The 25,653-nt window shown below is 32.8% G+C and overlaps 4 protein-coding genes across 5 annotated transcripts; 1 reads left to right on the top strand and 3 right to left on the bottom strand.

Annotated features, from left to right (window-relative positions):
- The first annotated feature begins 7,026 nt into the window (after positions 1–7,026).
- Positions 7,027–10,173, top strand: LOC110708999. The gene is made up of 2 exons (XM_021887225.1): positions 7,027–7,621; positions 9,941–10,173. Exons 1-2 carry the CDS (start codon positions 7,308–7,310, stop codon positions 9,954–9,956), a joined length of 330 nt encoding a protein of 109 aa, XP_021742917.1. The 5' UTR covers positions 7,027–7,307; the 3' UTR covers positions 9,957–10,173.
- A 592-nt stretch (positions 10,174–10,765) lies between these two features.
- Positions 10,766–11,338, bottom strand: LOC110708932 (pectinesterase inhibitor 10-like). The gene has a single exon (XM_021887160.1). It carries the CDS (start codon positions 11,336–11,338, stop codon positions 10,766–10,768), a length of 573 nt encoding a protein of 190 aa, XP_021742852.1.
- Positions 11,339–11,891: 553 nt separating this feature from the next.
- On the bottom strand, positions 11,892–17,184 carry LOC110708611. Of its 2 annotated transcripts, none has more exons than XM_021886784.1 (10): positions 16,524–17,184; positions 16,258–16,324; positions 15,083–15,381; positions 14,929–14,991; positions 14,027–14,518; positions 13,883–13,948; positions 13,608–13,769; positions 13,227–13,443; positions 12,727–13,074; positions 11,892–12,553 (listed from the first exon to the last, which is right to left on the bottom strand). In XM_021886784.1, the coding sequence occupies exons 1-10, from the start codon at positions 17,052–17,054 to the stop codon at positions 12,441–12,443; spliced, it is 2,358 nt and encodes a 785-aa protein (XP_021742476.1). In that variant the 5' UTR covers positions 17,055–17,184; the 3' UTR covers positions 11,892–12,440. The 2 variants fall into 2 exon arrangements, with proteins under 2 accessions (XP_021742476.1, XP_021742477.1); XM_021886785.1 differs by having other exon boundaries at positions 15,083–15,376; positions 16,262–16,324.
- Positions 17,185–21,448: 4,264 nt separating this feature from the next.
- LOC110708998 (uncharacterized GPI-anchored protein At3g06035-like) lies at positions 21,449–24,106 on the bottom strand. The gene is made up of 3 exons (XM_021887224.1): positions 23,902–24,106; positions 23,651–23,805; positions 21,449–22,171 (listed from the first exon to the last, which is right to left on the bottom strand). The coding sequence occupies exons 2-3, from the start codon at positions 23,733–23,735 to the stop codon at positions 21,678–21,680; spliced, it is 579 nt and encodes a 192-aa protein (XP_021742916.1). The 5' UTR covers positions 23,736–23,805; positions 23,902–24,106; the 3' UTR covers positions 21,449–21,677.
- Between the last annotated feature and the right edge of the window lie 1,547 nt (positions 24,107–25,653).

Here is a 25,653-nt window from a genome sequence, read left to right as displayed (position 1 = left end):
ATTGAGATTGAAGATGAAAGAGATTGATGTACTCCCTAATTCCCTATGTAATATATTCTACTCGTATTAGTTATGTGTTATGGCTATGTAATTTAAATGATTACTCCGTAATTTAATTTGTATGAATGAGCTACTTTAATTGCATTGCTAGTTTTGTTTTCAATCTATATGTTCAATTAGACTTGATTAAAGTTTCGTGTAACTATTGACTTGTTTACGTAGTATTTTACTATTTTATGTAGTTTATTTTGTTATCTTGTATTCATGTACATGGTACTGGTTACAATTTATTTTTATCGTGGGATAAATTTTGAAAGCATGAAAACGTGTAAATTTTGTGTGATAAAAGGGTTAACGAGATTATATAGGGTTGTTGAGTAAATTAAAGGAATAACAACTACAAAGTATAAGTTATTCCCAAAATGTATCAAATAAATCAGAGTACTTACAACAACAACAACAACAAAAAATAAAATAAATAAATAAATAAATAAAATAAAAAGACCTAGATCCAGATCCGTTTTTGTCAACAGGACCCGGATCCGTCGGGTCCAAAATTTGAAAACCCAGATCCGTGGAAAACGGATCTGGATCCACGGATCTGGGTCGGGTCCAGATCTATTGCCATCCCTAATGACGACAACGTTGAAGGGAAAAATATGAGGACTTGTAGTTGGTAACAGAGAGGGAGAAGGGGGTTGAGGGTTTGATGGAGGAGAGAGAATTTGAAGGCTTATTAATGGTGGAAATGTTTACTTTTGAGGAGAGATAAAGATATGGGATGAAAGTAGAGCCATTGGGTTAACTTTTGCATTTTGTGTTTATTTTTTATTTTTTATTTTGATACTCTGTTTTTGTGGAAAAAAAAAATCACTTTTGTGAAAATATAGGTCACTTTTGTAATAAAAGGGTCACTTTTATAAAGAAAAAGGGTCACTTTTCGCAAAAATGTTCGATGTACAATAAAATTATTGTAAACCGGGGACATACAAAAGGAGGTGTTCTTCAAATTAAAAAATATATTTGAATAATATATGTTACTAGTATAGTGAAACTATGGTGATAGTTTTTTCTCAAAAAAAAAAAAAAAGAAACTATGGTGATAGTTCTTGAACTTATATTAGTCACATATATTCTTCAAATTAAAAAATATTCACCTTTTTCAAACACAGAATATTGACAACTATTTTAAACAAATAATATCTATTTAAGCCGTGCAACACACAAGATTCAACTAGTTATTAATAAAGTTATATGTTTGAATAACTCTAATCATATGCGAAGAAGTACATATGAACAACTATAAATTGTACGTATTATAAATTTTGGATAATTTTCTAGTTAGGGCTAGGGTAACTTGATCTATCACCATAGCTAGAAAGACATCATTGAATCTCTAAAGAAAGTTGATGGTACACTTTGATCTCCTAGGGGGTCGTCGGCGTGTTCATCACTAGCATTGAAATAATTGCCATATAAAAAAGTGAGGATAACACAAGTCGATAGCACAATCAAAAAACGAGTTGTTGATTCGAATCGATACATATAATATGCAGTGCAAACTGAAGCTGCCATCACAAACGTGAAATATCCGTAGTCTGGAATTGACTTTCCAATACACAATCCTCGAATCCTATTAAATTCCGCCCCACAAAAACTCATAATAGGCAAGCTTAATATTCCAATGAATTTCGATTCTTTCGTAATTTCGATAGTTGATCGAAAAGTATAAATACTTATAAACTGCAACCAAAAGTAGAATAACGTAAAATTTCGACCGTTAACCTCACAATCCATCAAACATTTTAAGGCATTAATGAACAAATGGAATAACGAATAAACAAATATATAGAGCACAAGGTTGATGCCGGCAATGATGCAGCGGGGTGTGTAGCTCATGCCACCGAAGACTTGTTTAATACCATCGTAGTGTTCATTTTCGTCTAAAAGTAACACCAATAAACTACATAAGAAAAACATCCACCCAACAAAAGATACAAAAATTATAATCAAGAGGACACTAGATTTTATATGTGCTGACTTAGTTCGCCATTGATTCATTTTTTGTTTGAATGAGCCACAAAGACAATATAAAAACCTATAATGCACAATATTAACCCCTACTCAAAACTACTTAAATCAGATCTGATGAATATTTATTTTTTTGGTTTTAGGAAGAGAATTTAAAGATATTATTATATAGTGATCGATGTTGAATGAATGATTAATTCAAAGTTAATCACTAATATTTAGTATGGAGTAATATGTGCTGATTATCAGCAGTAATTAGGATGCTATATATCAGGCTAATATACACTTGACTAGTAGGTTTATTATTCTATGCGTTAGAATAGGAAGTTCCCAATTAAAATTTTACTGTTAAGTAGTTTTTTTTTTTTTTTTTTTTTAATTTTTTTTAATTATTATTTTATTTTTTTATAAGTAGTTAAGTAGTTTGCTTGTTAAAATTTGTATTCTCAAAATTCAATAAAATCTGTTTACTTAAAGCTCTCAAATATGCATGCTTTGAAAAGATTCTAAAAGACCCTAAAATTAGGTAAAAAAAAAAAACTTAGGTATGTAAAAAAAAAACCCTAGCCTCCTTTTCTTTGTTTTAAGTTACAATAATGTCTCCCTCGAAAGAAAGGGTTTATCTCCTTCGAAAGACAAGATTTTTTCGATCTCCTTCGAAAGACAAGGTTTTTCGTATTCCTTCGAAAGACAAGATTTTATTTGTGCTTAATTTGGTCTCCGATTGTGCGGGGTTACTATTGATTGTGGCTCGGATTCGGGTTACGGAATCAGTACAAGAATTTACTTTCTCACAAAATTGCGAAACGACGACGGATCCACACAAAAAGTTGTATGAGACAACGAATCGAGAATATGCCGAATTGTTATATTTATGTATTTGGATTCTTAGCCCTTCCCCGATTAATTCTTGTTTGATTTTGTTCAATTCGTTTTCATTATCGTTCATTGTCAATTGTAGATGTCGTATGACTTATATTAATGAAATTTAGTGTCCTTTATGACTTTTTTCAAAAAAAATAAAAAATAAAAAATAAATGGTAGATTAGTTGAGCCACGTCATCAATATATCTGACAGGGTAAAGTCGTATCCCCTAATCAAAAGTAAATACCTAAATCCTCTAACTAAAGTAGATAGGGAAGTAGGTAGATCTCCACAGGGAAACAAGTCTTTTTACTCCTAATTAATTATTATAATCTAAATTATCTAAGTAACCATATTTATATTTGAGTATGAAACTAAACTACAAAGAATAGGAATAGGGAGAAAACAAAATATAAAAGGATCTAGGGCATAGGTTCACCAATAAATAATACTCCAGGGTAAAACATAGTAATCAATCATTGACATTGCATAAATAACATGATTAACAGGCTCTCGCAATTTATTAATCAACATAGATCTAACACGCTCTCGCAATTTACTAGATCTAAGTTCTTATTGAAAATATCCTTTAATATCAAATTAACATCTGCTCGATTCATCAATTTAATATTGCTATACTTTTACAAGCCGCAATTGTAAAACATTAAAACAATTCAATAGGAAATTATCATGCAATATCAATAATCAATAATAGTCAATCATCAATGCATCAATTAACCAGATTGTAAAGGGCTTTCGCTACGTATTACAATCACAGAATTAATCTACCGGTATTAAATCTCATCTCTCGAATCTTGACTTAACCATTTATAAATTAACCTGCCTATTGAAACTAGACCTAAACATCAATTCTCATCTCTCGAATCTTGAATCAATATTGTCAAACTCATGCATAAAAGATAGGCCTAATCTAGTCACAAATCATTAAATCAATCAATAGGAAATTTATCTAGCATTGATAATTAACAACAATAAATTACCCCTTCATATTATTTATTAGATCCCCATAAACCCTAGAAATTAAACTACTCACAAATCATCATGACTAAACTAATCAAATAAATAAATAAAAGCATAATCAAGGAAGCAAATAAAATAACTGAAGTTAAAGGGGAAGAAATTGTTACCAAAAAGTAATCTGGAATTAATGAAAGAGTTAAGAACAAAGGTTTAGAGAGAGAATTCTAAGAGAATAATTAAGAGAGTAAAGAAAGAGTAAAGAGGAGAAGAAGAAGAAATTCTCCATTAAGCGTCCTAAAAACGTACTTAAACAAAACTAAAAACTACTCCTAATTAGAAACTAATTGCTGGTCAAAAGACCCTTCCAGAAACACGCGCCCGATCGGGCCCGTCTTTTTTCTCGCACAGGTCTTCTCACAGCACCGCCCGATCGTGCTAAGCCTCGCACGATCGGGCGCGCCTTGGGCCACGCACCAGCACGCATCTTGCCCTTGCGTGCATCCGCCCAATCGGGTCTATGCTTGCCCGATCGGGCCCGGTCTTCTCCTTCAAGGCATGGACTTCGATTGGGCTAGATTTCTCGGTCCAATCCATATTTCCTCTTGGGTCTCGAATACATGGTCCAAATGCCTCATGATCCAAATCACCGAGCCCTTAGTCACCGGCTCGATGGCTCTAGCCGACCTTGGGCTCCAAAAGTGGTCGTGTTTCTCCAATGCTCGTGATCGCTCCAAAATATCTCGGGAAAATACTCCAAAAGCATAAATCCCTACAAAAGTCAACCAAATCTACGGAAACACTGGAAAACACCGATTAGTAATAAAAGTGGCTCTAAAGAGCCAAAAACACTACTAATTACGACCAAGGGACGAGGGTAAAATACTATATAAAATAGACATATTAATATCTAAAAACACAGCACTATTAGATTATAACCCAATTCCACCTAAGCTATAAAAAACCAAGGTTGCATACGACTTGGTGAAAAGCAAAATGGAAGCGTACACACTACAAAAAAATGTCCATATAGAAACGGAATTCTAGCAACGGAATTTTATCCGTTTTTAAATTAGAGACGGAATCAAAAAATCCGTCTCTAAATTTATTTAGAGACGGAATTTAAAAATCCGTTTCTAATTTAGAAATGGAATTAAAAATTCCGTCGCTAAATTGGCAACGGAATTGAAAATCCGTCTCTAAATTGAAACGGATTTTTTTCCCGTTGCTAAATTAGCAACGGATTTTTTTTCCGTTGATGAATCTAGCAACGGATTTTTTTTCCGTCGCTAAGTTAGAGACGAAATTTTTTTTTTCCCGTTGCTAATATGAGCAACGAATTTTTTATTCCGTCTCTAGATAATTTTTGAAACTAATTATTTAAAATATTACATTAGAGACGAATTATGTAAGTTAAATTCATCTCTAAACTAGAAACGAATTTTCAATCCGTCTCTAAACTGGAAACTGATTTTTAAATCCGTCTCTAAATTAGAGACAGATTTGAAAATCCGTTTCTAAATTAGAGACGGATTTTAAATTCCGTCTCTAATATTTCTTTCATTTATTATCAATTATGTGAGTAAAAGTAAACAAATAATATTTGGTATAGTTGGTAAGAGTTTTAATATTTGACATTGAGGTCACGAGTTCGACTCCTACTAACAGTAATATTGCGATTGGAGATTCAAGGAGCGTTACATGGAAAGCCGAGTCGGGTTGACCCGAGTGAGGTCGACCCAAATAGCAGCTCTTTTTTAGATTCAAAATATTTTTTCCGTTGCTGAATCTAGCAACGGATTTTTTTTTCCGTTGCTGAATCTAGAAACGGATTTTTTAATCCGTTGCTAAAGCTAGCGATAGATTTATGTTTCCGTTGCTAAAACCAACGACGGATTTATTTTTTCCGTTGCTAAATCCAGCGACGGAGTTTTTTTTTTCCGTTGCTAAGTCCAGCGACGGATTTTTTTTTCCGTCTCTAAATTCATTTAGCGACAAGGTTTTTACCAACAGAGTGATTCCGTTGATAAATCCGTAGCTAGCTACGCCCAGCGACGGATTTTTAGCAATTAGCAACGGATTTCACCTGTTGCTAAAAGGCCAAATTTTTGTAGTGACATAATTACAATCCGTCTTGTGTGTGGCTGACCATACTGTGTACTTATAAAAACAAAGTAATTTTTGTAACATTGTTCAGCTGATAATCCTTGTAAATTTGTAATACTCACCGAGTAACCCCTTATATCATTGACGAAGTAACTCTTTTAATACTGACCAAGTAATCGTTTTAACACTGACCAAGTAACCCCTATTAAACTAACGAAATAACTCCTATAATGGATGGCTGTATAAGAATTTGTGATATAATTAAGGTGAATAATATGGATTGTTTTTTGGATGCAATAATCTTGGTATTAAAATGTCATGTGCAACCTTGTTATATATGCAACCTTGGTATTAAGGTGAATAATAAGTTAATTAATATATATGCCTCAAGACTTCATGAGAGAGTGAGGAATAACTCAAGTGAATGGTTAGAGCTGCCTTCTCGGTCCAGGTGATCTTGGTATTGATTCTCATCAACCGTCCTTATCGTTCTCTAAACACAAAAAAAATGTATATACACCTCATGAGGACTCGTTTGGAATAATTAGTAAAAGGTACCTTGGTATTAAGGTGAATAATACTACTTTAATTAATATATAACTATATATGTCATTAAAATGTTATCTCACTTGATGATATATATAGTTATATACTTGGTCAGTGTTAAAGGAGTTACTTCGTCAATGATATAAGGGGTGATAATAGTCATACAAGCTGAAGTAGGTATTACAGAGATAATAGTTTGTTTTCTTTTATTCTTTGTAATGATATGACTAAAAGGAACTTGGTATAATCTCTCAAAAGAAGAAAAAGGAACTTAGTATATAATACAAAAATTAATACTTAGGGCCTGCTCTCTTTATCTTATTTTCAATTCTGTTCAGTTGAGTTCAATTCTTTATTTCCTTATCTCATAAAATATTCAGTTCAGTCCTGTTCAGTCAATCAGAACAACATATATACCTTTGGAATTATGTTCCATAGCTCACTTCCTCGCACAATGAAAATCCTTTAAAAACACACGACACACGACACACTTCATATCATACTTTTTAACAACAAACAGCCGATTTGACTTTTAGGCCAATATTATTTGTGCAAGTCTCGAGTCATAACTCCAATTCTTAACCGCCCAAAATGTTCAAACACTTTGTTATAACACTTCCTCTAGTAGAATATTTTTGACCTATTCTTACCTTCTTCTAACTATGTTTGATCATTCCTCTAACTTTCTTCACACAATTTTTTCCCCATATTTTACTTCATAACTTCCCTCCTTTAGTCACCCCATTTTCCCTTCTATTCTTCCTCACAATTGCACAATATAATGCTTGTTCATCTACTCCATCGTCGAGTTTTGTGCATGTTAGTGATCTTGGCCAGCATCACTTCATGTTTGCATACACAAGTATTGGGAAGTCGTCGCGGTAGATATCAACTTATGGAGAGATCAGCAGCAGTAGTAGATCACGCTACTCATCAGAAACAACCACAACAAGAAGAAAGAGTGTCAAATGATGAGATTAACGTTGACAACTTTAAGAGTCGTTGTAGTAGTAATACTACTTCATCTGATTTTGAAGGTTTTGTAGGAAATAGTAAAAGAGTTGTTCCAACTGGTCCTGATCCGTTACATAATAGGTATAATTTCTTACTCCCTTTGTCCGAATTTATAGGTAATATATTGTATTTTTCAGAGCTTAATTTATTAGTTAATACTAAATATTAAATTGAGTAATTTTCATGGTTTAACTAGGAGTTCAAAAGGTTTATAGAATAATTTGAAATAACAACGTGAGTTACGTGACAACTAAATTTGAATAACATTAACGTAAGAATTTGTATATTTTGGCTTCTCATTACCTAGCTTGTTAACAATGTAGATCAAAGCTCCAATAAATCATCGTTATTAAACAATATCAAGCTTGTTCTAGGTTGATATGGAGGTAATTATTCTTAGTTAATGAAAAAAAAGAAGAAGAAAAACCTAGACTATATTGTCGGTAAGTTGACCCTTGTTCCTAGACAATAGGTAAGGTAAGAAGGAGAAGATAGAACCTTCTTTTTTAAAAGTGATACAGTAATGCGTAGTCTAATCCTTGAAAGGGTTATTAACAACTTTTATTTTTATTTTTTATTTATCTAGAATGCATAATTTTATGCAAGGCATTGGTATGTGTATACTTAAGATATACGAAGTATAATTAGTTACTAATAGCATATTTATCAGAGTAGAAATCAATGTCGATTTTCTTATATGTATACAAAGTGGGATGGAGGTTTTTAATTGATTTCAAAAATATATAGCCAATGTTAGATATCCTTGAATTAGATTGATAGTCTCTATTATAAACTTAATAACAATTTTAAAATATTACCGTGTCCCAAAATCAAACCTATAGTAACTTTCAAAACACTAAACTCGAGTAGTTAAGAAGTTTTCATAGAGCAATAGGCCGGAATTTTACATACTCTGTATATATTAGTGTGTCTCTTTATTTCAAATTTAATTAAAATAGAGAGATATTTTGTATTTTTTTTTTGTTACTCAATATGAAATCACCTTCTATATCAAGAAAGAGAAAGAATACATTAATTATTTAATTAATTAGTCCAACATAATTGATAAATGTTCTTTATTCTATACGTCAATTCTTAGTAAGTTAGATATTTGCATAAATACGTAAAATACCTAAAATGTTTTTGTATGTGTCATTTTAAATGATTGTCGTATAAATTTTAAAATTTTATAGCACATATAGAGCGTATTTAAATCCAATGAAACCTGTTTTCAACTCTTTTTAATTATAAATGTGTTATAAATGTTTCTTTTAATTTCTTTCAAAAACTAAATGTGACCTACTAGTCCTAAGATATTAGCCAAAATCAACTTTATATAAGCAAAGAGATTTTTTTTTTTTTTTTTGAAAGAATATAAGCAAAGAGATTTGGAGCATAGTAAACACAAATTTCAAGTTTGTGGGAAACACTATTATGCTTAGGATTTGGCCCACCAAAAATGGGTTAAACACAGCAAACCCTATTTTATGGCTTATATTTCGGCATCACGAGACCTTAAAAAGTCAACCTTGGAGGACCTATTAATAACCCCTCACCACTACAAATGCACTATATTTAACCTTCTTTTTGGGTCACTTTTTATTCTTATTTGGTTTCATTCTTTCAAATTCTTTTGTGTTTGTTGGGCATGGTTCCCACACACTTTCACTAATTGCTCACTTATTTTACTATGTGCTCCTTAATTTGACTTTTATTGTCTCATTTGATGATGCTACATTATTTTTTTGACTTTCTTTAACTTTGTTTTTTCTTGTTAAGTGTGAGTTTTGCTTATGCTTTTGGACCAAGTAAAACCAAAAAAACTTCTATAAAACCGCGTAAATTATAAATAATTAAATAGCAGACCAAGTAAAATAATACTCCGTACTAGCTAGCTATTTGCTTAAATAAGATAGACAAAAGCTAAGGTGATTGAAGATTAAACTCATAATCTTGATCTATCTTTAACGTTCACGGTAATCCATGATGTGGGGATGATTTGATGGTCAATTGGTAGCTATTTCAGATCACTTGGCCAACTAATTGATCAACTGTTGTAATGACATACACAGTTTATGTTCGTTGATTATTTGAAAATTGATTGTTTAAAGATATATTTTAGTAGTAATATTCTAAAAATTATTCGTAAAAGTAACCCATAAGAACACGTAAAGATGCAAAATGATATAGTTTGGAAAATATTTATCATTTAAATATTGAGAATAATTTATCATACTACTAGCCAAATGTTTTTATGATATCACCTTGACATCATCATGGCCTCATTTATTTGTTTTCTTTTTAACACCCATCGATCATAATTCAAACCATTTAGTATTTTTTTTTTTCATATAATGTAAAATATATTCTAATAATTATGATTATTATATTGTTGAACAGGGATGATCAGACGTAGATGGGTCAAAAGCAAAGGCCACAAACACAAATCACAAACTTTGTACTAACATTACACTGTTAATCGTAGTATATGGTTGCTCCACTTTCATTGATTGATAAATGATTAATTAGGTGGGGTTTGAAAATGACCACTTCAGTAATTTTGTCAATTTTGTACAACAGCAATTATTTATACTTGTATTACTTTGCTAATTTTTAAAATATTTTATTTTTAATTTGTGAGTTCACCATTTTGTTAATTATCATGTCATGTTATGCCAAACTACAAACAATACTGTAATTGATCACAATAATAAATAACAAGTGACACAATCATACTTAAGTAATTAATATTGTCAATTTAATAATCACATCCATTATTCATTCAAATTACACTATCAGTACCTTTAATTAAACCTCGACAAACGAATTAATAATTAAAACCAATAAGTGGTTGTATCATCAATTCACAAATTATTCCCAAAATCATCCGACTTAAAGATAATCTTAATAGTGACATATCCATGATTCAAATTGTGTAAATACCATAATAATAGTTAAATACGGATTACTTGTTTTTAAGTTGCATAAATTGTTTTTATTGCTATACTTTATTATTAGGGCTAATATCTTTGTTTAGCCCTGCATGCAACGTGTGATAAAAATCAAACAATAAATCTCAAAAGATTGAAAAAAAAGACTTTATTATAATAAACGAATATAGTTTAATAGAATTACATATTAATGCAATTCTAATTATTAAACAACAAATTAAAAACAAAGTAAACAAATAATCTAAGTAATAATCCTATTAATTAATAAAACTACTTAAAAAACCATGTGATGAATGAGATCAACAGCATTAGTAGCAAGGTGATCAAGTGGTGTAACAATGTCATGAGCCCGTTTAATCAACACGTCCCTAGAATGCGAACTTTGCACATAACTTGTACAATGATAAACAGCATTAACCACATTCCTTACGTCGTTAATCATGCTCATCCTCTTCGACTCCTTATCCTGCTTATCACCGTTCAAGCGATTGCTTTCCTCCAATGCTTGGTTCAATCCCAAGACCGAGTTCGCGATAATGGTACTACATTCATTGAGGGAGCTAGCTTCGTGGGATTTAAGGTTGGGTTGTTTGGCTTGGTGTGTTAGTTTGCTAGAGGCGGTTTGAACCTCGGTTATAGTGGCCATAATAGCGAGATTGGTGGCCTTTTTGGGGTGGCTGTTGATGCGGCCGGCTTCAGGGAGGAGGGTGTTTAAGCATAGGTTGACGTTTGTAGCATCGTTACATGTCTTTTTGACGAATGCTACGTTAGGGGAATCAGCTACGAGTGCAGTAGAGATTGAAAGGAGGAAGACCAAAGCCGAAACAAGGAAAAGTTGACGAGACATTGTATGTGTTGTGTTTTTCTGATTGCTGGTTGTATACTTGTATGAATGGGTTGGATGAATTGAACCTATACTTATAGTGAGGAAAGGGAGCAGAATTTAGGTAGACTTATGATTCTAATAAGTTGGGAATTGAATGAGATAGAATTGTATTAAAGTTGAAGATTATGTAAAATTATTTGATATAATTTGGATTCTAAATTGTGTAGGTAGAAGATACAATTTATGTGGTCGTATTTAAGATGGTCTAGAAGTATTCTTGTATAAGAAGCAGCTCCAGGAGAGTTATCAGTTACTCTGTAGCTTCAGCTTGTACCTCCCAACTCCCTGAGAGTTATCAGTTATTACACTGCACTTTCAGAGAGTTACGATACTGTATTTTAGTCAGAACGAACCCCAGTCTCAGTTGTAAACTTAATTTATACACAATATATTTCAAAGTCTCAGACTGAAGAACTCAGCATCCAAGTGAATATACTCATGATGAATAGAACTCATACCAAATGACAAATCAATCAACTGAACATACACACACACAAAAAAAAAAGAAAAAAGAAAAAAGAAAAAAGAGTATTTTGTATATCCAAGCGTTACGCAGTACAGTTGTTCTATACAATACATAGCTTTCTCACAAATTTAGTACAATTGTTAAGAGAATTTATTACTGCAAAACTATAAAATAAATTACACATGAATCTATGATTCCTAATGAAGATTGATTTTTATGTTCAAAAATAGATGGGAACATTTCTTGCCAATGTAACCCATCCTTACACATTTCTATACCTGGGGCACTATATTACACTTACTATAAAAGAATGGTGTATCAAATGAAATCATAACAAGATATAGAAGGAAAACAAAAGGGGATGGGGGTACAACCATACAATTGGCTAGAGTTGATTTCGACTTCACCAGAATTTCATATCCCGAACACTTGATCTTTCGTCCCGAGCAATGTGCATAGAGTTCCAACAAGCAGCTGTGTTGCCATTATATTGCTGCTCTGGGGGAAGGGGGGGGGGGGGGGGAATTTCATGAAACCATTGAAAATTTAGGAAGGTATGCCACAGAGATAATCACAACTTTTCGGATATCTATCTGTTCAGCTGATTTGCAAATTGGGTAATTGGGGAGGAGTAGAGCTGATCAAATTCTCCCACAAATTAGCAAGGTTCAGAAAGTAAGGCTTCTCACCCCAGGTCACTGTCTTCAAGTCTGGTTGGAAGGACAATCAAAACAATATTTAGAATGAAGAAAAAATGAGTAAAGCAAAGACCAAACTTGCAACAAGTTTTTTACACGAATACAAAAATGAAGCTTTGCATGTAAATGATTTTAGTTAGAGGGTGGTTAATAAAGTAAAAAAACTTAGTTGACGAAATTTCTACCTGCCATTATTTCTTGAGGCAGTAGGGACAGGCGACAAATAGATTTATGTTCACGGAAAACACGATCATGCACAGCGACCACATCAATATCACGAATATTCGTAATAGAGGTGACTAATGTCTTCGCACTTTCATTACATTGAAAATCAATACCATCTGACAGATTTTGGAGGGCTCTCTCCAAACCTGAATTTACCCATAAAGCACCGCACTCAAACAAAACACTGAAAAACTGTGAAGGATCTGATGAAGGACTTAATAGTATCCACTGCTTGTAAACTTTGGCTGACAGCCCAAGAATTTCTACAACCTTGTAAATTTCTCCAAGAGCTTGGATAAACTGCTGACCTGTAAATAACCAAGTCTCAATTAAACTTAAGAAATGAGGTTACATAGTCAAGAGACTTCCATAGTATTTATTTCTGTAATAGGTTCACACTCAATAATATACAGTTGTACAGCAAGATATCACCCCACCATAAGATTGTATAGCAAAATACCTCGAGAATCTGACAAAATCTGATGTTGTACATTCTTCTCTGATGCTCTTTTCCATATCGACGCACCATGACTCAACTCTTGAACACAAACATTAATAACCTTAGACCAAGTCAGCACATAAAGCGATTGATCATCAGCTGTACCTAGCAATAGAACTTTCAGCATCGATATTGCATGCCTCAGGAGTTCAGCAGTAACCCTCCAATCACTCACAGCCTAAGTGCATTTATACAAGATTATCAAGATGCAAGGCACAATCAAAAGGTAAAGGCGCAACAACTATTTCAGAAGCAAAAAGGAAATAAAACAGATAATGTAGAATTTTGAGCTTAGAGCAAGTAGCTGAAGTGCAGAAATTTTAATTTGCAAGGAAATCATACCAACTGCAGTTTTTTTGTCAATGAAAATTCCGCTTCAATAACATTGAAATTTGGTCCTTGAAGAACGTCGAGGAATTTGTCAAGACAAGTGCTTCTCTCAAGGTCTTTCTTTGAAAAAACTTCCTTAGAAATCATTTTCTCTTCCAATAGTTTAGAAACTTCCTATGAAGGAACAGCAGCAGTATAAGATGAGCACAGAGTTATCTTTGTATGGAGCTAAGGCAACTCAACTAGATTAAATTATATTTTTAAAATGGTGTAAAAGAACAGCTAACCTGCATTTCATCATCAAGAGCTTCTGCTTTGCCTCCATTACCATTTACATCTGAACTTCGAGCTTTCTAACAGCAAGCACATTTCATTTTAGTGTCAAATTATGAATCACTAAGGGATAAGAAAATCGATAGAAGTATGCAAACCTTTAGTTCATCAAGTTGGCATGAAAGAAGAAAGCATAATGAACCCCTCAATTCATCATAAAAATCTATATAAATTTGCAATTCTGGTAACTGTTTCTGAGCCACATTTCCCGGAATAGCTGTGGACAACTGTTCTCCAACTCCATTATCTGAATATGCACCTTTAAACTCCCAGGAATCGTCATCCCAGTCATCATCCTCATCCAACGAAGTTGTTACCGCTGCCTTTGGTGGGGAGTGCACTCCATTTTCGGCAGGTTTTACGGTAGAATCAACTGAAGATGTAAGCTGAGCTTCACTGTACAAATTTGATACAAGATCTTTGATAGATATCGCTGGTTTCTGGCCACTGAAGCTATTCACAGGATTAAGAGTAGGCATTTGGGCCACTTCATTTTGAAGATTCAAGGAATCACTGGATTCTTCAGAATCATCACAGAAGAGGGATAATGGCAGGGCTCCTCTAGAATGTTTTGTTTGGGTTTGCTTCTCCTATATATATGTCAAAATTGATAACTTATAAGAAGTAAAAAAAATCATTTTTTTACACACTAAATTTATCGTTTAAATGCTCAGTGTGAAACACAACAATACCATCACATGATCTAACAAGAAACAAAGAGAATTCCTCAGCTAAACAGGGTATGCAATTAAGCTAATAAAACTTCAATTTAAACCTAGAACCTACATTCCTCATGTGCAATCATGTAGAAGAAGTGTGAAACCATCAGTAATATGTGCACAATGTCAAAGGTGATGGTGAGTAAATGATTCACAAATCACAATGGGAAATATGGATTTAACATAAATAGATAATTAGTGGTGCTACGGGTTCCTAAAAGATGTACTCGATACATGGGACGGACAATAAACCAGACTTCAAAAAGCATAACTTTGCACACCTGGGCTTCTCCATTTGGTAGCTGAACTTCAGCAGGATTCACATCATTACCAACTTGCTCTTGCTGCAACCAAAATAGATTTTTTTTTTAAAAAAAGAAAAAGATACTAAGGATAATAATTGAAGCTAATCGAATTAATAAATCCTTAAGTCACCTGCTCCTTAGACACAACTTCTCGAGATGCATCTATAAAATCCCCAAAGTCATCAAAATCATCATCTTGATTCATAGAACTTGCACTTATTCCACCTCCATTGTCAATGAGCTCAACTTCAGGAAAGGGATCCCACATGAAACCATTTGTTGTGCTTGCATTTGACTTGATACCAACAGCCATTTCACTGGATTGATGATTAGTCTCGTTTTCATATGGTGCAGCAAAAAAGTCAATAGATTGAGGTCCCAATCCATTAACACCAAGCTTGTGATCAACAAATTGGGAAGCATCCTGACCTATCAACAAACACAATAATTTAAACACGTCAAAACCAATGTCTCTTTTGCCAACAGCAACTTCAACAAATTTACACCTAAATGCATGCACGCAATAGTACTATATCATGATACTATTATCACTTAACAGCTACACCAGCAGCAGCATGCATAGTAAGTAAATTATAAACATAGTCTAAAATTAATCAGCATATAGTTACTTCTGAAACAAAGGACAATATCACAATACTCCCAGCAATCACATGGATTGTTATAAACGGAAAAAATGTGTACATACTGAAAGGAAGAAGATGATAAAACTACACAAGTTTTCAAGAGACTTGTTCTTTCCCAAAGTGTAAAATAAAACAAAAGAACTCTCAATAATATTCATGTTTTTCTCTCAATACTCTTCCCTTTATATATTATACGAGTCTTAACTAATTGACTAGCTTCTCCTAAAAGCTAATTCCAACAACTGATTATGCATTGCCTAATGCCTACACTACCCTCCCCTTAAGTTAGTTCATTACATAAATTACCATATGAGTATATGACATATCTTGAACCACAAATTGAAGCACGATGGTAATACTTTTGAGACCCCTCCTCTTTCCCAAAAACTCCTTCATGTAATTGGTTCAAAAGTAGATAATTGTATCACTCTTAAGAGATATACTCAACAAGCATTTCCATGTCCCAAAAAACCTTCAAAATCCTTACTTTTTGTGTCCAAATCTGAACTATACCAACATAAATCGAGTTTTGATTATAGAAACACAAAATAAATAAGCATCTTGCCACCTCATAATCCCCAATGACTTACTAAAAGAAAGCCAACAATCTCAAATTCATATTCTACATTAAGAGGGAGGGGGGGGGGGTGTTCAACAATACCGGCCTGCTTTTCTTGCTCCTTTTTCATCGAAAGCTCGATTTTTGATTTGGATACTACAGAGCCATCCTGTTCCCAACAACAAAGAATATATAGTACTTAGTATGATATAAATTAGATGATACTAATGAATTTCATTCAAATAAACAATCACCTCAAAAATAAGAATAAACCAATAATATGATCAAAATCTACACAGTTCAACAACAACAACAAACCATCTAGAATAATAAGGGTTAAAAAATCAAACAAGAGGAATCAAATTTACCTTTGAATTCCCTTGTTCTGTTACAGAATTCCCAGAAAATGCACCCTTAAATTCCCATTCATCCTCATCTTCTTCTTCATTATTATCATTCTTCTTATTACCATTCTCAATACTCAAATCTGAAGCCACCCCATTAAAATTCATATTAAACCCAGTAAAATCAAAGTTCCCATTAGATTGAGTGTTAGGATTTGGATCAACTTCACCGAACAAGGACAAAGGCGAAGCTCCAATCGCCGGTTTCGTCGGGCCCGGATCAACCCGAATCGGAGATGGGCCAGAAACGGGTTGAGCCCAATTGAAGGAACTTGAGAAGCCATTGTTATCGGGGAGATTGAACTGGGATTGAGAAGGGGTAGATTGAGGGGGTGAAGGATTGAAGAAGAAATCGCCCCAAACGTCGGCGATATTGGAGGTGGAAGTGACGCCATTGATTTGAGATTGAGGTTGAGGTTGAAGATGAGAAGGAGGAGGTGGTGTTGCGAATTTGAAATCGCCGAAGCTGAAGCCGTCTTCTTCGTGTTCCGCCATTGATGGGAGTTGTAAGATTTCGAGCAGAGCTTTCTCTCTCCTGTTTTGTGTTGAGAAGGGTCTAACTGTCAATGATGGTAAAGGCGCGTTTGGAATCGTTAGATGATCATAATTATTTTAATTTTCATTGATCTTTAAATAATTCGAGCAATAAAAATACTACCTGTTGTTGTAAAAAAACCATTCAATTGTAATTCACCATCTGTTGCTTCAACTATTAACGATTCAATTGTAATTGTAATATAAAGTGGTTTTTCACCAATTTTTTGTTATTACATTGCACATTGATCAAATGTTATTCATCGTAAAATTAAAATTGAATTTGCAAAAGTTTCATACGAATTATCATTGTTATAGATAAAACTTATCATATGACCCAAAAAGACTTGCGTGGACCTGATCCACAATAATATTATTGTGGACCCGAGGTTTATACACACGCAACTGACATTATATTGAACATAGTGACCATTATTTTTAACATAATAACCTTATTTTTAACCTAGTAACCTTTATTAAAACTACTACAACGTTTAATAATATTGTGAACTTGAAATACGACGCTATTACCCTAATTTTAACATAGTGACCTTTATTATTCATATTGATCAGTATATAAAATATTTCATTACAAAAATAACTACTTAGGCATATATATTACCAAAATGATTTTTATTTCAATATAGTGAACTTTTTTTTAATTATAGAGACCTTTTTTTTTATTAATAAAACAACCATACTTTCTCTAATATTAGTGGTCCACAATAAATTAGTGTGAACCAGGTTCATTTAAGAATTTGTACATATGACCTATTACATTGACATCATCCTATTTAAATTAAAATCATATTATGTTTAAAATAATTCATAATATGTTAAAATTTAACCTAAAATTGTTCAATGAACACTTAAAATTAATCTAAAATAATTCATAATATGTACACAACTCTTTTTTTTTTTTTTTTAATTTTTTTAATTATTTTTTTATTTTATTTTAAATGATCTAACTTGATTAAACAAATTGATAATATTGAAAAAGTTATAATAACCGTTAACCATTTTGTTAAAAATAAAAATAAAAATAAAAATAAATGATACTTTGTTAACATTATATGAATTGCTTCTTTCAAAAAAAAAAAAAAAACATTATATGAATTGCTCAATAGTTTCAATTTTATAAGATTAATTATTACTAATACATCATAATATTTCAGATGGATAAGGCTTCCTTGCTCTAAGATAGGCTAAGAGGACACGGTTTGGTATGCCTGATATGTAAAAAAAAAACTTCGTATCAAATAAAAAAGGACACGGTTTGGTATGACTGACATGTATTTAGGCTTGTTAATTAACACAAGTACGTGTTAAATGATATATCTCATGCATTAAAAAGGATACTTAATTATTTATACGCTACCTTAAAAATAAATACTAGTAATAAAAAGTAGATCAAGAATGTAGGCATATTGTGCGGTCCAAAATAAAGATGAATATTCCAATATTGTACACGTACGTATAGTGCTGTCAAATTTCAAACCGAAACCGTTTAACTGCCCGAAATCAACCAACCCAAATAAGAACTGAACCAATTAAAAACCGTTTTTGTAAAACCGAAAATCGACCCGAACCGTATTTAAGTAAACCCGAAACCGAACTAATCCGAATAATGTCAAACCGTATAAGAACCGAACCCGTTAACAAACCGAACCGAAAAAGAACCGAACCGTTTATAACTCGAAACCGTTTCCAACCCGAAACCGTTTGAACCGAGGTAAAAATCGTTTACACCGAACCGTTAATAAACTGCGACCCGTTTGCACCGAACCGTTTATAAACTGAACCACTTACAAACCGAACCGTCTATAAATCAAACTGTAATTTCGATGTCACGATAACTCATCAAATCATGATTATGACACATCAATTAGATGATTGAATAAGAAGCAGCTAATAATGTGATAGTAAAACAATAATAATTCATTAATACACTAAATTTTTATAATCTACGTTACTTCATAATAAACTAGTAAGATTAATATGACTAAACTTGAAAATAACATATGTATTTTTAAAATCGATGAGAATTTGTATATAATATATAATGCCTAATGCTTAATATGAAGTGATGAAGTCTCGGCTTGATATAAAACTTGTTAACCAGCAAAAGGTTAGCAAGTACTATGAAATTTCAAACCAAAATCGTTTAACTGCCCAAATCCAAACGACCCGATCAAAAACCGACTTTTTAAATAAAAAACCGTTCCGAACCATAATTTAGTAAACGTGAAATAAAACTGATTTGAATAACGTTAAACCGTATAAAAGGCAAACCAAAATAAAACTGAACCGAAAAAGAACCGAACCGTTTCTAACTTGAAACCGTTTTCAACCCGAAACTGTTTGAACCGGTGTAAAAAACCGTTTACACCGAACCGTTAACAAACCGCAACCTGGCTCCACCGAACCGTTTACTTCTCGAACCGTTTAGAACCCGAACCAAATTAAAACCGATCAAGAATAAACCGAAACCGAATCGAACCGATAACTATTTAAACTGAACTGAAACCGACATGTGAGACACTTAAACCGATTTCAAACCGACCCGATTTAATACCGAACCGATTTCAAACCGAACCGAACCCGAACTGTCAAACCGTTTTGACAGTGCTACGTACGTAGTAAAATCTTACCTAGCGGCTTTGTCGACATCAATGCCAATCTGGAATCTGCTAACACCATTTTGGGTGCTGTTTATGTATGTCTATTTCTGTACTTTAATGGAAATCGTATGTCACCTTCATCAAACTAATGGAATGTTTATGAATTTGACACCATATAATACCAATTGTCCAATGTTATAATTCCTACTGTATTATTCATGCTTAGATCTTCAATCTTCCATGATTTTAACAATAATTTACATAATCTTTCCTTTAGACTTTTTGTCCACTCTCCAAAAACCTTCTATTATTTCACTCCATATTTTTTCTCGAGTAATGGCTTCGTAGATGATATGGAATATAAGTTTTGTTGTCTTAAGGTTTTATACAAAAGGTTGTAAATGACAAATTGTTCTCTATATAAATCTAATTTGATCTCTATTAACTCTCCTAATCACAAACAATGTTGCAGTAATGTTCCATCTGGCCTATTGAACCTCACCATGCAAGCAGGGGCGGACCCACCTTTAGTCATAGTGGGTCCGGTGACACAGTATTTTTTTTTAAAAATAAAATATCAAAGAGCCCCTTATTATAGATAGGTGGTCTCTTTAATGCTGCTATTGGTAACAACAAACAATATTAAAGAGACCTCTTATTAAGATAGGCGATCTCTTTAATGCTGCTATTGCTACAAAAGACTTAATGTGGTTTTTTTAAATATTAAAGAGACCTGTTATTTATATAAGAGGTCTCTTTGATGCTGCTATTGCATTTCGCAATTTTCTTGCGCTACTTTCTTTTTCATTAAAGAGACCAGTTATATTTAATAACTGGTCTCTTAAGTTATCTCACTTTTTTTTGTATAATTTTTTAATAATTTTTTTTCCCTTTTTATATCTTATATTTGTACAACCAGTTTTAATATTTCCCCATAAAGCTGATCAATTAACTAAAAAATCATAAAGTTAATTCAATATAATAATTTTATTGTACCATTTGTTTATAACATGTTATTTGTAATATTTTCGACTTGTAAAATTGAATTCTTAAGTACTGTATTTGGTTGTGGTATGAATTTTTGTGTCCTATTTTTGGATTGAAATCAATTTGGTGAAAAATATATATATATAATTTTTGGATTGAAATTAATTATGAACAAGACATGGAAAAAAAAATTGTACTTTCCCAAATGATCAATAATTGATGGTGACACACTATCTCGGAAATCCTGGATCCGCCACTGCATGCAAGCTAAGACTACCAACGTACGGTTCAAGCTAATGATAAGGTTCAAGCCTTATCTGAATTGAATTATACCAATATTAACTACTAAATTGCAGAAATGCTAACAATAACCAGAATTTGCAGAATAAGGGAAGAAACAGAAGGAAGGAAGGAGAGAGAGAGAGAGAGAGAGAGAGAGGAGGATTTTTGTTGTAATCATTTCTATCATGTGAGGCCTTAATTACAACATTAAATAACCAGCTAAGCTCCCCAAAGATTCCCCGTAACAAACTGCAACAAGACAAAAATAGGCAAAAACTACTTTTCCCGCCAAAACTTAATACAAGTAATTAGTTTTATAATCTATACTGTATCAGCTAATAAGCTTGTAAATGTCTAATACTGCATGTACATTGTGCACAAAAGAAAGACATAGAAGTATAAAGTTATAAACCAAAATTAAGCTATGATGCGACATAATAACTACGTACTACTAACAAAACAATGTGGTTGCAATAAGGATGTGCACATCAAAAAACATACAACAATTTTGGTTCAACTTAATTCCATCTCATAGCCTCATAGCGAGCCCTACTTCGAAAATCATACAACAATCCTCACCTAATGACAATATAATGTATTGATCGATGACCCTAATACAAAGCAAACTACAATGTCTTCTACAAAGACCATGTCCTTCATACATGCAATCGACACGAACTAGCTTAGCTACATACTAAACTAAAAAGAGACCAGCCAAAATAGGCAAGAAATAGTTAAACAACCCGTAAACCTCATCAACGGCATTAGAAGCAAAGCTCCCTCCCGGGCTACTTGTTGACAACACTACCACCATCCAATCGTCCTCTGACCCAACTCCCGCTCCAGTGAACTTTGTATCATTGATGTACTGAGCAAAGCCAGTCCGAGTATAGTTGGTAAGGACAAGGGTTGGAACGAGTTTTGAGACGCAAACTGGTAAGATGATGCCATTTGCAGTTGTGTTTGGATTGATTTTACATTTCTTGAGCAGCTTCGGGTAGTTGAGGAACTGGGTTCCGGTGCCTCCTGGTACAGCATTGGCTGGTACGGTCGCAACACAAGGATGATCTTTCATCTCATCGGCTATCTCATCGGCCAGGCATCCCGCTTGCTTGTTTTTGGTTAAGGCTGGGAGTTGTAAGGAGTTTCTGTAGCTGTTTAGACCTTGGAGAAGATTATCTTCTTCTTCTGCAATGTATAAAGATTATTAACTACTTGCCAAAAAAAAAAAAAAGGCATTTTGACGAGGAAATCATGAACCAAATTAAATTTTGGTGTCCATTACTCCTCTCATTGGTCAAGTTCTAGATAAGCGAAAACCGGTTGGTGCTAGCTACAAAGTATTGGCCACTCAAGCAAGCTAGAATAGCTAGATTTCTTTGGAGACTTGTTTGTAAGTAAGTTCATTGGTTATAACACGGTCAATAGTTCATACTTCCTACATATTGATAGTTAATACAACATACCTATTGATAGAGTATAAAAAATAAACGAACTATTCCTAGAACTTCAACCATCCGCTTAAGAATTTGAATTCATACTCTTATCACAAATAAATTAGTTTTCATCGTTTCTTCATGAATCTATCAGTAATTAATCATAAAAATTATGCTAATTTCTCACCAATAAAGTTAATCATACACTTTTAAATCATCCATTCTTTAAAGACCTTCCTTTTCGTTTAAGCTAGTTTCACTTTCTTTTCCTCTGGTTTTCCTGAATGCTAATAATATAAGACACATTCTTTCTCCTATCAAAGCAAAAAAGGGCACACTTTTAATTATATTCCCCCTTTTCCTAGATTTCATTAGTACAACAATTGATCAAGTCATAAAGAAGATTAGAAATTCAATATTGCTTCATGAATTTTGAAGCTACAAAACACAAATTTGAGCCTAGATATGCAACACTAATAACCCTAGCTATGGTGTAACCAGCTACATACAAAGCGGGTGTACACCAACTATAAGGTTGGATGTGCTCAATGGCGCGGCATATATATTATTGTCAATTCTAGTGAACAATGCAAAGAAATGTTATCTAGCTCCACCTTCTCCTTAGCAAGTCTTACTTCAACTCAAATGACCTTTCCTCACATGAATATATTATGACTTTTGAGAGAATATAATTAGTGTTGAATAGGCTAATTTATATACAACAAACTTTTAAATAAATCAGATATACAATATTTATTGTACATCCATTATGAAGTTACAACTAAAATGAGCAAAAATTACCCTAAAATAAATAAAAGTTACCCTAACATAAATAAAAGTTTTGAAGTATTTATGCTTTAAGAGTGACCATAAATTTGATAAAAAGTGACCCCGATGTACCGTAAATCGGATGTACCATATATTTTATGTTAAATTTTGAAAACATTATTGTACTGTCAATCAAAAAAACACAAACAATGTGTAACTAATTGAGTTACTCGAACTCCATATCTAAGTTGTAACTAACTAACGACGCTACACAATTATTTTTACTCCAATAATTGGGCATAGAACCTAGAACATCAAGAGAAAAATTACAACTTCATTATATATACTACTCGTAACTACTAGTAACGTGACAACTAAATCCGAACATGTCGTACATAGTATATTTACATGTAAGAGCAACTAATTAAGGAACATAAGATCAAGAAGTAAAGAGTTAACTTACCATCATCACAATGAACCGGGACAAAAAGCAAAAGATAAGCATGAAATAGAACCACAAAGAAAAAGGAGAATTTCTTAGTCGCCATTTTGTTTTTTATCCAATTACTCAATAATTATCCACTTTAATTGTTGATCTTCAATTATAGTTTAAGCAACCTGCAACACATAAATACAATAATGTAACTCTAATCATGAATTGAAATTCAATTAAATAAAATTGGATTAACAAAAATATTAACTTGGGAAACTTACCTAAAGAGTTATGGCTTTGTTTTGAGTTATGAATCTAAAGTAAAATGATGCAATAATAGTTTAAGAAGAATTATAAAAAAAAAATAAAAAATAAAAAAGGTGCCGTTGAATGTTTAAACACGTTGCATACATGCATGGTGAATAACTGATTCGTCAACAAAACAATATTTATCCACTTTCAAAATGTTGTTGTAATACTCGATCTTCACGCTTTAACTTGCCATGCACTAGTGATTTTGTTTATAAAATTACGTATTAAGCCACGTGGCAAGCATGCATGTTAACAATATTGAAATTTCAACATGTATGTAATGTTAAAGTGCAAACACATACCATAGCTAGCATCTAGTTTAATGGATAACCCAAATTTCATTTTGGAAAATTTGTTTGTTATTAAGGTTTAGCATAAATTAAATTATCTTATTTTAATTTAGACCTGTTGATATTTACTGAAGTAAGATGAACTGAATTGATTGAAGCTGAATTAAACTAAACTGATTGGAGCTGAACTGAACTGAGCTAAAATGAATACTTTAGTAGAGAGGGAAATTAGAAGCTGAACTGAACTAAACTAAACTAAAATTAAGTAAATGTGAACAGACCCTTATTCACCATTTTACCACCTAGCTTGTTGTATACTTCGTAATATTATGAGCAGAGGTATCAAGTGAGCAAAAATTTAGGTGCACATGACTTATGAGTGAGTGATTGGATGCATATAAACATATTAACATGTATTTTCACATCAACTTTGTAAGAAAATGTAACTTGGACTATAAAGAGAAACGATTATTCTAAAACATATTGCAAGTAAATCGTATTCCACTAGAGTTTTTAAAACCAATAATATTATCTATAATTAAAAGTGTTGTTAGATTAATAATGGTTAACGAGTAGTGCAATAGGGGTGTTTCTGACCACGCATGTACATGGTGGTCGATTGTAAAGGGTCCCTAAATCAGGGGCGAATCCAGGAATAAAAATGTATGAGAACCAAGAAACGATAAAGTAACCCAAAAAAAAAAAAGCAAAAAAAAAAGGCTCAAAGTGGGGAATCAAACTGAGACTTCTATATCAACAAGTACCATGAAATAAAACTCCAACAAACCAACTAGGCTATCACTAACATCATGAAGTGTAGGATAAATATTAGCTATTTATTATTTTTTCTAGGGGGGCAAACTAAACATTACATATATCACCACTTGGGCCACGGAGGGCCGGGCCTCAGCTCCACCAGCCCCCCTTGGCTCCGCCCATGTCCTAAATGAAACTATTATATAAAGGCCCCAATATTTGAAATCTTCTTATACAAAATTAAGAGAAAAATTGTTAATCAATAATCCATTCTTCAATTATATCATAAAATTTATAATTTAGTACAAAAAACTTTACAAAAGAGATGATTTTTTAAGGTCCAAATTAACAAAATTACACCGAGCAATTTTCACTGTTAGCATTTGTAGCCCCGCCTCTAATACTGCATGGTGTCATCATAGTGTATTGATCAATGTATGCCTTTTGGTTTTGAAGTGTATGTGTTATTAGGATTTGATTATATCTTCTAAAATTCTATCTTAATCTAATTTGAGTTTGAGGTATATTGTTGACCTTACATGTTTTGATGATGACTCAAGGAACCTAAGCAAACCTATAACAAGTTTAACTTTCGGTTTTAGCTTTGTTTATGACAGGTTTGTGCTAGGAAATTCTTGAGTGAGAAGGGAGCATGGAACAAGATCAGAGCTAGCT

This window comes from Chenopodium quinoa, unplaced genomic scaffold, assembly GCF_001683475.1.
Source record: "Chenopodium quinoa cultivar QQ74 unplaced genomic scaffold, ASM168347v1, whole genome shotgun sequence".
NCBI lineage: Eukaryota > Viridiplantae > Streptophyta > Magnoliopsida > Caryophyllales > Amaranthaceae > Chenopodium > Chenopodium quinoa.
The sequence above is the reverse complement of the archived record's forward strand: the minus strand, read 5'-3'. Positions and strand labels throughout refer to the sequence as shown.

Excerpts from the sequence above, each read along its gene's own strand:
- LOC110708932 (XM_021887160.1), bottom strand. The coding sequence starts at position 11,338 with ATGTCTCGTCAACTTTTCCTTGTTTCGGCTTTGGTCTTCCTCCTTTCA.
- LOC110708998 (XM_021887224.1), bottom strand. The coding sequence starts at position 23,735 with ATGGCGACTAAGAAATTCTCCTTTTTCTTTGTGGTTCTATTTCATGCT. Across the intron at positions 22,172-23,650 it reads CCCGGTTCATTGTGATGATG|AAGAAGAAGATAATCTTCTC; the intron begins GTAAGTTAACTC and ends TATACATTGCAG.
- LOC110708611 (XM_021886784.1), bottom strand. The coding sequence starts at position 17,054 with ATGGCGGAACACGAAGAAGACGGCTTCAGCTTCGGCGATTTCAAATTC. Across the intron at positions 14,992-15,082 it reads AAGTTGTGTCTAAGGAGCAG|CAAGAGCAAGTTGGTAATGA; the intron begins GTGACTTAAGGA and ends TTTTGGTTGCAG. Across the intron at positions 14,519-14,928 it reads TACCAAATGGAGAAGCCCAG|GAGAAGCAAACCCAAACAAA; the intron begins GTGTGCAAAGTT and ends ACATATATATAG.
- LOC110708999 (XM_021887225.1), top strand. The coding sequence starts at position 7,308 with ATGCTTGTTCATCTACTCCATCGTCGAGTTTTGTGCATGTTAGTGATC.